General features: G+C 36.3%; 1 protein-coding gene across 4 annotated transcripts in view; it reads left to right on the forward strand.

Moving 5' to 3' along the window:
- Positions 1–12,407, forward strand: part of CCNT2 (cyclin T2) — a 365,293-nt gene extending 352,886 nt beyond the window's left edge. For 2 of the 4 annotated variants that reach the window (XM_070731345.1, XM_070731328.1), the window contains 4 exons: positions 1,566–1,611; positions 5,072–5,235; positions 7,820–7,890; positions 8,947–12,407. In XM_070731345.1, the coding sequence (XP_070587446.1) occupies positions 1,566–1,611; positions 5,072–5,235; positions 7,820–7,890; positions 8,947–10,302 (1,637 nt within the window). In that variant the 3' untranslated portion in view covers positions 10,303–12,407. Of the gene's footprint in view, positions 1–1,565; positions 1,928–5,071; positions 5,236–7,819; positions 7,891–8,946 lie in introns of all 4 variants that reach the window. The other 2 variants (XM_070731337.1, XR_011557138.1) reach the window with 2 other exon arrangements.
- Positions 12,408–12,813: the final 406 nt, after the last annotated feature.

The raw sequence follows: 12,813 nt of genomic DNA on the forward strand, positions 1-12,813 counted from the left end.
CTAGGACAAGGATTGCCAATCTTGGCAACTTTAAGCCTTGTGAACTTCAACTCCCAGAATTCCTCAGCCAGCTGGCTGAGGAATTCTGGGAATTGAAGTCCACAAGGCTTAAAGTTGCCAATGTTGAAGACTCCTGTCCTAGGATCACTTTTTGTGATCTTCTGACAAGCAGAAGAAGTCAATGGGGAAGCCAGTTAACAACCTTTCTACTAACTTAATAACTAAAGTGTCATAAAGTGGGGCAGAATTCACTTAACAGCTTGTCTTACTTAGCAATATAAATCTTGGGCTCAGTTGTATTTGTGTAAGTCGAGGACTACCTGTAAAAAGGTGTGTGTGTGTGTGTGTGTATATATATATATATATATATATATATATATATATATATATATATATATATATATGTGTGTGTATATATGTTTTCGTAGATTTTCACGGATACAGGTATGACGGTCTTGGTATATTCGGGTTTCTTCCCGTGTAGGATTTGGAAATTTCTGGCGACGTTTCAACGAGGTCCCACTCGTCATCTTCAGGCTGGTGTTTCTGTCCTTGTTCTAGTGTTCGCCCTAGAACAAGGACAGAAACACCAGCCTGAAGATGACGAGTGGGACCTCGTCGAAACGTCGCCAGAAATTTCCAAATCCTACACGGGAAGAAACCCGAATATACCAAGACCGTCATATATATATATATATATATATATATTTTCCACTTCATTTTTAGTATATACAGAATTTATGGGGAACAAACTAATATGTTTGCATAACTAGTTATTCCATAAGTTCTTCCCTTCACTTGTTTGAGGCCTGCCCTGGTCACAAAACTCAGGCAATGGAGAAGAATTTTTTAAAGGAAGAAAAGAAATGCATTTTCATTGTCTAAGTAGAAGTCAAGTATGTTAGCAACATTATGATTATTGGTCCTTTAAGGAAAAAAATCCTTTTTACATGAAATATAATTCAGAGTTAACTTACATTTGAAATAAATAACATTTGAGTACACTTTAGATTGAATTTGAACTGGAACATCCCTAAATGTAGTCTCTTTGGGAGACTGTTTGCTGTAAAAAGAAGTAAGGCATTGTGAGATTAGTGCGTATAGTCCTGATTTTAATTTATATTGTATTTCAATATCCACTGAATGCACAAAGGCATTTTCTCCACCACTGTAGCAGAGAATGTCCTTTGAAAGCACAAGGAAATCTTCTGTTGAAAGTACTGTTTACACGTGCTGTACTTCCTTATTTGGCAGCACTTGTTCTGTGGATTGAATAATATAAGCAATTACATAATTGACATGCAAGCCTGAAATTATGCAAATATTCACATTAGTGGGTTTAGCACAAACATATAATTTATCTTAGTCATAATGTGAGATGAGAGATTGTGTTCTTCTGACCTCAGTTTTAAAGAAGCAATTAGTTTTTCTGGTGGAGAGAGTGAAAATGTTGTGCAGTATTGGATAATTATTTTTGCAAGTGAGAAGCTTTTGAGCATCGCATATATGGCATTTTAATAATTAAATCCTTGTTACTGATGTTCAATTGTTTTTCTTTCTTACAGCAAGCAAGGATTTGGCACAGACATCCTATTTCATGGCTACCAACAGGTTGTTATCCTGAACCTCTTTGTTGCACTGTTGTAGCACACTATAGCTTCCTTTACTGCAGGGTCCCCTACCTGTGTCTAACCCTTGTTGCAACAGGCGACTGGGCTGTCTACTGTGGTAGTACCTTCCTGTTTGCAGTGCGGTGTATTGTACAAGGGCCTAATGGCACAAAGGGGTTAAATGCACAATGTGAAGTGTAGTGGTGCTTTCTGGTGGCATTTTCTCGATTGTGAGTGCATAAGTCTAAAATTGGTAGCCTGAATAGCAGCTAAAGATTACAGAGAGATAAACTTAACCTAGAAATCCGAGCTTCTTGGTAAGTACAAAGCTGTTTCTAGTTTACCCTTGTAGTTAATGCCAATTTTTTTCTTAATAAAAATATCAGATTGTTTTTTTAAAAAAATGAAATTAAGGCATTAGTTAAAATACGTTCTTAGATACATTAGAACCAGCTTCAATTTTCCCGTTACAGAAGCTATCTGGTTCTGTATTTACTGTCTTTTTTTTTAAACCCTATTTACAACTTAACTAGTTAAATGCTGTCCAGTGAGTCTTCAGACTTAAATCAAAATAAAATACAGCAGTGAAAATCAACGTAACCTTGGTAAACATATCAGAGGAGAAAGGCAGATATTTAATGCTAAGAAACGCAGCATAAAATACACGGCAATTCATTTGGTAATTTTGTGGGTAAAAGGTTTTTAAGAATTGGGAAATACCATAGTTTAATAATAATAATAACAACAGAGTTGGAAGGGACCTTGGAGGTCTTCTAGTCCAACCCACTGCTCAGGCAGGAAACCCTATACTACTTCAGACAAATGGTTATCCACCATCTTAAAATTTCCAGTGTTGAAGCATTCACAACTTCTGGAGGCAAGCTGTTCCACTGATTAATTGTTCTGTCAGGAAATTTCTCCTTAGTTCTAAATTACTCCTTGTTTAGTTCCCACCCATTGCTTCTTGTTCCACCCTCAGGTGCTTTGGAAAATATGTTGACTTCTTTGTGGCAACTCCTGAGATAATGGAACACTGCTATCATGTCTCCCCTGGTCCTTTTTTCATTAAACTAGCCATGCCCAGTTCCTGCAACCATTCTTCATTTGTTTTAGCCTCCAGTCTCCTAATCATCTTTGTTGCTCTTCTGTGTACTCTTTCCAAAATCTCAACATCCTCTTTGCATCATGGTGACCAAAACTGAATGCAGTATTCCAAGTATGGCCTTACCAAGGCCTTATAAATTGGTATTAACACTTCGCGTGATCTTGATTCTATCCCTCTGTTAATGCAGCCTAGAACTATGTTGGCTTTTTTGGCAGCTGCTGCACACTGCTGGCTCATATTTAAATGGTTGTCCACTAAGATCCTCCAAGATCCCTCTCACAGTTACTACTGTTGAGCAAGGTACCACATATACTGTATCTGTGCATTTTGTTTTTCTTGCCTAAATGTAGAACCTTACTTTTTTACCCTTTGAATTTCATTTTGTTAGATAGCACCCAATGTTCAAGTCTGTCAAGATCCTTATGTATTTTGTGCCTGTGTTCTGGAGTGCTGGCTATTCCTGCCAGTTTGGTGTCATCTGCAAATTTAATGAGTTCCCCATCTATCCCCTCGTCCAAGTCATTGATGAAGATGGCCTAAAACAGAGTCTTAGGGTACTCCACTGCATACATCATTCCATGTAGATGCAGTTCCATTGAGCACTACATGTTGAGTGCAGTTGGTTAGTCAGTTTTGAATCCATCTGGTGGTGTTGCTGTCCATCCCACATTTTTCTACTTTATGTAGTAGGTTATGGTCTACTTTGTCAAAAGCCTTACTGAAGTCCAAGTAAACCACATCAACAGCATTCTTCTGGTCCACTAATTTTATCACTTTGTCAAAGAATGCAATAAGATTAGTCTGGCATGATCTGTTTTTGACAAACCCATGTTGGCTTTTGATTATTACTTAGTTTGCTTCTAGGTATTTGTTGATTCATTGCTTGATTATCTTTTCCAAAATCTTCCCTGGTATTAAGATCAGGCTCATAGGCCTGTAGTTTCCTGGATCTGTGTCCCCCCCCTTTTTTTTTTATGGAAGATGGGAACTACATCAGCTTTTTTCCAGTCCTCTGGCAGTTTCCCAGTGCTCCAGGATCTTTGAAAGATATAGTTCAGTGGTTCTGAAATCTCATTTGCCAGTTCCTTCAGAATCTTGGGGTGTAATCCATCTGGTCCTAATGGTTTGAATTCATCTAGGGTAGACAGGTGTTCCCTTGCCATTTTCTTCCCTATTTTAAGTTGTGTTCCTAATATGTTTTTGTGATGCTGTTTTTGATAGGTTGGACTGGTTTTTTCCCTTTGTGTAAAGACAGATGCAAAAAACGTGTTAAGTAGCTCTGCTTTCTCCCTTTTGCTTGTCACCTTTTTACTACTTTCTCCCTGCAATGGACCAATTGTTTCCTTGACTTTTTTCTTGTTTTAATATTTTGGGAGAAGCTTTTTTTGTTATTTTATTTTTGTTGCAAGGCTTTGTTTATTGTGAGCTTTAGCTTTCCTTGCTTCACCTTTACAGGCTCGGGCTACTTGCTGGTATTCTACCTTAGTTATTTCCTTAGTTATTCTGCCTTAGTTATTTCCTTAATTATTCTGCCTTAGTTATTTAGTTTCTAACTTAGTGTTTCTGCCTTGAGACAATGAAAGAAAAAAACAAAAGACAGCTAGAAGTTGATTAGCATGTATGTAACAGACATTAAAATGGGATTAAAGATTTCATCTGGAAAATTATAAGAAAAAACAACCTGAGGGAAGAGGAGATATCCTGGGAACTTTGAACTCAATTAAGATATTAAACTAATAAAAAGGGAAAAAATGGCAAAGTGAAGTGTTTGAAATGACAGATATTATTTAAAGAATAAGATTAACATTATTATATGTAAAAATGCAAGAACAGATGTATACATATAATTTGGGCAAAGGAACAGGTTGATAGCTGCTATTCTAACCCTTTTTAAGTCTATTTTAGCATATAAAATTGGCATAAATTCATCGTTTTTTAAACAATAACAATTAATACATTCTATATTTCCAGGATGGATTTGAAGATAAAAATTTGGTTTTTCCTTCCTTGATAGCTCAGCTATTATCTCAGTGACTTTCAAAATAAAACAACAACAACGATGGAGTAAAATCTAGATGAGCTGATTTTTGCAAAAAAAAGTTATATGCATCAATATTTTGGCTTTTTTTCAATATTAAATGTATGTTTTAAATGTAAAACTGAATATTTCCATGTGTTTAGCATGAGAAGCATTAAATTGTTACATATCTTAATTTTTTTCATAAAGTCCAAAATTTAAAACTTAAAAAAAAAAATACTATCCATAACAATTGCCTTGAATATATGTTGACAAATTCTTTCCCCCTGTTTTTTGTCTTTTCCATGATTGTCACTTATGAAACATTCCCGACCACAGTCTGCACCTTACTACATTTTGTCTTCAGTACAAACCAACAGTGATAGCATGTGTATGTATACATTTGGCTTGCAAGTGGTCTAACTGGGAAATCCCCGTATCAACGGATGGAAAACATTGGTGGGAATATGTAGATGCTTCTGTAACTTTAGAATTACTTGATGGTAAGTAATACAATCCCTACATCCTTTTAAAAATAATTAACTTTAATTGTGATACACTGTGTTAATATTAACTTTCTTAAGGTGATATTGGCTAATTTATACATCGTGTTTAGTTTCCTGAAGACTAATGTTTGATCTTTCAGAATGTAATGTGAGCCAACTTACTACACTTTAATTAAGAATGTTTGCGCTATTGGCTTGCAGTAGAGTTTTCCATAACCATCTATGCTGTCTTCAGATTTCAAAACAATCTTTCTGCAAAACATTTGGGAAGAGAGAGAAAATATTCTGCCAGATGATATGATATCATCAGTGGGATGATGGTATAGATACAATTACAAAACTGAAGGCAAAACCCCCTCTCTGTTCTGGGTTTAAATTACCATATCTGCCTTTGCCTACCAGCCTCCATCAGTATTCATCTGGCTCGTGTTCTTGCAGCAAACAACCTGGTCAGCATCAGCATGTTATCGCAACCTGATTCAGCACTACCAGATGATTAGCGGTTGGATCTGCCTCTGAAGTACCACCAATCAGCTGATCAGGCTGCAGGGATCACCGCAGCCCACTGCCACCTCAGCACATCATATTGTCAGCCTCCGTACACTCCGTTTTAGATCAGTTGCAGAATGCCGAGATCTCCGCAGCACATCATCACCTCAATGCATTGCATTTTTGGCCTCCACATGTTGCATTTTCGGCCAGTTCTAGGCTGCAGTGTCCCTGCCACCTGGAACCAGCCAAAAATGTAACTCATGGAGGCAGCAGTCGGCAGCGATGTGTTGTGGCGATTCCCACAGCCTGGAACAGGCCTAAAATGGGGCATGCGGAAAGTTCAAAGTTTAGTAGATGCAGATTTAGTAAGAGAGGAAGTAAGTTGTGGCTATCTGACTGGAAGTGTTTTGGTATTCTGATTGAAAATAATGTGAGGAGAGTCAGTCTGGCTCTGTATTTTTCATCTTTTGCTGACCTTTTCAGTTAGTTGCCAACTGCAGCACAAGAAGAAATCCTAATAAAAATATTAAATTAATTTTAGGCAATCCATTAAAATGTAGATTTTCAGAACTATTTATCTAACAAGTAGCATTCTTTCAGTGCCAATTAACTGTCAAATAGGCCATTTGGGGAGGAAAAGTTTTTCTGGAGGTAAGGGTCTGTTTTCAAAAGTAAGAAAATGAGTATGAAATTTATTTCCTTCCTGACTTCCTACGTACCTATGCAATTGTAGCTATAAAAATAATATACATATTAGAAAAGAAACAAAGAAAATGAGGAAGAATAGTGTATAGGTAAGAGAAAATCAGAAATATATTAAAAAGTTGTTGTATGCTATCATGGTCACTTTTTGTGAGATGGGTGGCCATCTCTCTCTCTCTAAGGATATGTCATAATTTCATTCTTTCCATAAGCTACTCTCTTCTCTTTCTGTCTAATTAAAATGACTGTCCTGATAGACAGGTTTTTCCTTCTTGTTTATTTTACATGGATATGTTTGGAACTTTTTCCTCTGGAATTATCAACTGCAGATTGCAATTCAACTTTTAAACAATGAATTGAACCTAGATCATAAGGAATTATATTATCCAGTCTTGTCTCTCCATGAATACAAAATGAATTCAGAGACCAACAACTTTCTTTAAACCAGCATTTAGACTTAGGATATAGACATTTTTCCTTGAATATATAATTCTTCCTAGCACTAGTCAACATCCTTTACATATTGGATAAATTTCAGAGGTTAAGGATATAATTACCGTATAACAAAATATTGACACTTTAACCATTAACTGCTTTTGAAGAATCTGGTTCACCGTATCAGTAATTCTTAACCTATATGTTATTACAAGTCGTTAAGATCATAACAAACGTACCAAGTAGTTTTTTCTATAGTTTGTAGTATTTGAAAAAATATGCTATGTAAAAATAAAGACTCTTGTTAATACAAAGCAAGTAGTAAATTCAATGCTTATTACTGAAAGTACATTTTAGCTGTGATTGTATGAAAAGACATAATATCCTGCTTCCCATATTACATTAGGACACAAGCAGTAATTGGGTTCAAACATCAAACTATGATAAAACAAGTGATATTAGGCCTTAACATGATGTGATCAATATTTGAGCCATGAGGACTTGCAGCTCCACTTCCCAATATTAAAAACAAAAACAAAATGGTGATGCTGTGATGTTAATGGAAGGAGAATAGCCAACATATTAGAAGCCTCTCAAAAATTACCAAAATGTTGCTTGAGGGAAAGCCCCCCATAAGAACACTAGCTAACATTGCACCAGTGAAATCTTTGGGTACAGAAGAGAGCGCTAATATTCAACACATGTTGTTTGCTTTTCATGTAGTATGTATTAGAAAAAAGTGCCTTCCTTTAATTCTTTCATATCCTTAAGCATTGTCATATGTAAATTTTGATGGGAGGAGATAATAATAGTTAACAGCAAGTCTTAAACATTAATTTGTGTATGCTTTCTTTATAAAGGTAAAACATCTTTTTTCTTTGACTGATAATTCACTTAAGGATTTAAGCTAGCATTTCAAATACATTAATTTTACATCTATTTTCTTTCACAGAGTTAACACATGAATTTCTTCAGATACTGGAGAAAACTCCTAGTAGACTAAAGAGAATTCGAAATTGGAGGGTAAGAATCTCTCTTGGTAAATACTGTTGTTACTAACATGTTAATATGTGGGCCCTGATGTTCTAGTTTAGCTTTCTTTAAGTATCTGGACAAATCCTAAACAGAATCTGATGTTATATATTTTCCTTTACTTTCCTTTTCTTCTATAATCATCATATACCATTTAAATTATCTGCTTGTTTGTTAAGAGATCTGCTGAGCAGATTTTGAGGGTCCATCTTCCTCCAGAGTTGCATTTGGTAATTGGAATTTGCTTCAATTTTAGAGTGAACCTTGATGTTCTTAAAACTATTTGATTTTCTGGGTAAATCTCTGTTAAATAAGTATGAAGCAAAAATGCAATTAAATGATTTGCTCCTCTTCATTGGTGGAATATGGAATACAACTGGGCTACCTCTGACTAATGCACAGATTCCTTACTTCTTGAGGAGTCACCTTTTAGATCAGTGGCCATTTTTGGGCATCAGACTGGTTCCATGGAGATAGTTTTTTCCACAGACTAGCGGGGTGTGGCATGATGGGGCTTTGCTTGTTTGTGTAGCCTAGTTTTTGGCATGCCACAGCCCGGTGCCGGTCCATGGAACATGATTGGGAAACTTCCAGGAAGTGTAGGCTAGACTGGTAATTTGAAGAAAACATCCTGAAAGATGATAATGGGGAAGGACTCTATATTGCTATTAAACAAGAATATGAAAATGTCTACGTAGTCTAGCTCACTAAAAAAGAGAGTTTACTGTGTAAGCAGATTTGTGCTCAAACCAAAGTATGAGGGCTGGCGAATGATACTTGAAAATTCTTTATTTTCCCATGTTTTCAAAAATGTAGGGCTTAGGATAAGTATGAAAGAGAGTATGAGGAGCAATGGAATGACATGGGAGAGTACAAATAATGTTTTCCAAATTTGGATGCTAGCCTTTCTGTTCATAGCGTAGGTAATCATTATGCTTACGCATTCTACTCTCTTTGAGATCTGTGTAACCCACATAGAACTTGAAACATCCTTGGAGATTGTACAGTTGAGAATAGATGCTGACTTACTCATATGTTCTTCTACAGGCTAATCAGGCTGCTAGGAAACCTAAAGGAGATGGCCAGGCATCTGAAAACTCTCTTCTCGGATCCTCTTTGGTTCAGAATTCCATTTTGGTGGATGCTGTTGCTGGTGTATCTGCAAATGCAAATTTCCAAAAACCATCAACGTCCACATTTCCTGCCCCAGTTCCTTTGAACTCAGGAAATATATCTGTTCAAGATAGTCAAGATAATATGGCAATATTAGCTGCAGGAATGCCAAGTACCTCATATAATATGTCGACACACCAAGAATGGCCTCAGCACCAAGAACAAACGAGGACAGAGCAATTGTATTCTCAGAAACAGGAGACTTCGTTGCCAGGTGCTCAGTTCAACATCAACTATCCACCAAGCTCTTCGCTGCAGTTACATTCTGGACTGCATCATCGAGCCGACAAACTCTCTGAGTATTCTATGGGCCACAAAGCAGGAAACAAACATGGACAGATTGCCTCTGCACCTGCGATAATGCCTCAGAAAATGTCACTGGATAAATACAGAGAGAAACGTAAGCTAGAAACTCTAGAACTGGATATAAGAGAACACTACATGGGATCTGAGCCTCCCTATAAAAAACACACACAATCCCAACCTGCAAACAGCAGTTCTGTAACTTCCCCTATTAAAATGAAAATTCCTATTGGGGGTGCAGAGAAACTTGAAAAATACATGCCAGACAAAAAAGACAAAAGTGGCTCGCTCAAGCTGCGGATACCCATTCCTCCCACGGAAAAAAATAACACTAAAGAAGATCTGAAAATGAAAATCAAAGTCTCTTCCTCGGAGAGGCATAGTTCTTCCGATGAAGGAAGTGGGAAAAGCAAGCACTCGAGTCCCCATGTTAGCAAGGAAAAGCACAAGGAACATTCCATGAACCGTCACCACGGTGGCAGTCACAAGCATAGTGGCAGCAGTAAACATAGTGACGGATTAACCCCAGCTGTTCTGAGGAGTCCTGTTGGTTTGAGCTCCGATGGCAGTGTCTCTAGTTCCGGCTCTTCAAGAAAGAGGCTCTTCAGCAATGATGCTTCTCACAACCATCATTCCAAAATGAGCAAAAGTTCCAAAAGTTCAGGTAGTTCATCTAGTTCTTCCTCTGTTAAGCAGTATGTATCCTCTCTCAACTCTGTTTTTAACCTTCCCTTACCCCCTCCTCCCCATGTCACATACCAGGTGGGCTACGGACATCTCAGCACCCTCGTGAAACTGGACAAGAACCCAGTGGAGAACGGTCCTGATGCCAGTCACGAGTACAGTACAAACAGCCAGCATATGGACTACAAAGACACATTCGACATGCTGGATTCACTGTTAAGTGCCCAAGGAATGAATATGTAATCAGTTGTTTAGATTCCTTTTCCCTTTTTTAAAAATTTAAGAATATTAGACAAAAAATCATCATCGTCTAAGAAGAGCAAATCCAGCAGCTGTTGTCCACTTTATATAGATATAGATAGATAGATATATGTAATTTATACATATATAAATATGTATATATATATATATCTAAGTGCTGCTTTATCTTTCACTCTGAAGAGATTAGTAAATGAGCCTGTCTCCACATATGATAGTGTTATAAATACTCTAATGATACAGAAGGTGCAAAATCACAGTATTTCCACAACCACAGTTAAGAACAGATGAAATGGCTGCTTTTAGCTGTATGGAATGCCTCATGCATTATTTATAATTGACTACGCCAGCCACGATTTTTGTTGCTTAGTGAATGAATGAGTGTTCATTTTTTTTGTGTATTTATACTGTATGTATGATTTGCATGTTTCACAGAAGGGATATGTAAAGTATACTGACAATGTTTACAACAAAAAGTGGAGAGATTGTACATACATTTTTGTATGTTTAAGATATACCATAAATAACTCAGGATTGGAGCTGCTTGTAAGTATAACCAGTGTACCTAACTTTTTCCCTTGTGTCAGCATCGATAAGGAAGAAACCTCAGTGGCACTTCATGTTAAACGTTGGGCCTTATTTGGGAGCCACTTCCTGAACACCATCCACTGCCTGGGGAATCATGTGCTGGTGGGAAGTGGATGAACAACCATGGCAGGATGACCCCAGCCACGCAATGTGAAAATGGCATGGGCCTCAGTTTGACATAAACCAATCGAGTGCTGAAATGTCAGTAACTTTCAGAAGGGGGAATGAAAATAAAAAAGTTTATATAATAATCTTTTGATGTGAAAGTGCATTTAAATGTTTGGCTTGATGCAGTAATAGACACACAGAGCTGTTAATAATGGTTATATAGATTAAAGTGATTTAAGAGCTGAAATACATAAAATTTCTATAGTGACATTAAGTATTTTTTTTAAAACTTAAGTTATTAGTGGACAGGTATCACTGTTTTCCATTAGCATTTCATACAGAATGCCACATTTTGAATTTAAAAAGTGCTATGTGAATAAAATGCCATTTCCTTTACAGGTGGAATACTATCTTTGCAATAAATAAGTACAATTGTTGGTATACCAACTTCTCCCTTATCTCAGACAATAAAATAATTGTCATGTGCGCTACATGAATTGTACTTGTGATTGTAGTAATGAAAATGGAGGTTTTTTCAGATCTGAATAATCACTCTCCAATTAAACCACTAGTATACATTTTTATGGCTGTGTCATATTACTGTTTTCATTCACCTGCCTTTTTTAAAAATCAAATTATTGTTGTAAATGTTGATGAGTTCTTGTTCCAAGCTGATGTCCCATTATTACCAGCTGTGACACTTAAGTGCATGGAAATTACCTCAGCGTAAATTCAGTACAGTAGCAACTGTTGCTTACTGGGTGTAAAATCTAAAAGATTTTGTTAAGTTATCCTCATATCTGAGAGGGATCCACTACTTGGTAAAATCAGTTCTTGCACAGTTTATGCTCTAATTGGTTACAGACATTTCAGAAAAAATCTGAAGTTTTAAGCCCTTTAGCTACATTGAAAGTGCTTTAGATAATTGTTGAGCATGTATCCAATTAGTGGTTACAAAATAATGTAACTACTGTTGCATCAATTACTATGTAATATTTAGTTGCCGGTAATGCAAAACTTTGTACTGCATACTTGAATACATTTATTTGAATTATGGGTGTCTTTTTAATACTTTAACATGGGCACTATGAATAATGTATATTCAAATTTTAATCTCCTTAGCTCTTCAGTCTCTTTCATCCATACTTGTTACTTCTTCACCCTTGTAATTTTTATATTGAGAATATTTCTTAAACCCTGTATTGTGAAATTTGATCCTGCGTTGTTGCATTTTAAGCCTTTTTAGACTTTCTTCACTACCTCATTTATGCTATGAAATCCTCAAGAGCTTTTGACATACAGTGTAAGAAAGATTAAATGTTTTAAACTGTGATTCCCAGTAGGAAGAAGACAAACCAGTAAATGTTTGCTTTAAATAAAATTTATTTACAAAATCTCATAGTATTTGCTTCCCAGCTTGTAGCTTTGCCTTGGAATGCATTTTATCCATTACAGTTTGAAGATATAATGGACACGTGGCTATAGATTTAAATAAAAACAACTTCTGAATTTTACATTTGTTGAAATAATAATTGAATTTCAATTTAGATACTTGGAACCCAATCCTTTGTATTTCAACACAAGTAACCCATAGGATTGGGATTCAAGTCTGCCCTTTCTCCTGCTCTTTAAATTTAGTATCTATGGACTGGGGATGGGGCCTGGGGGGGTTGTACATTTTCATTTTCCTACAGATTGGATTCTCTTTAACATATAAACCTAATTGAAGAGCTGCAAATAAACTCCAAATTCTATGATGTTGATCAAGCTAACAGATCTGTAGAATTTTGCTTAATGTGT

This window comes from Erythrolamprus reginae, chromosome 1, assembly GCF_031021105.1.
Source record: "Erythrolamprus reginae isolate rEryReg1 chromosome 1, rEryReg1.hap1, whole genome shotgun sequence".
NCBI lineage: Eukaryota > Metazoa > Chordata > Lepidosauria > Squamata > Dipsadidae > Erythrolamprus > Erythrolamprus reginae.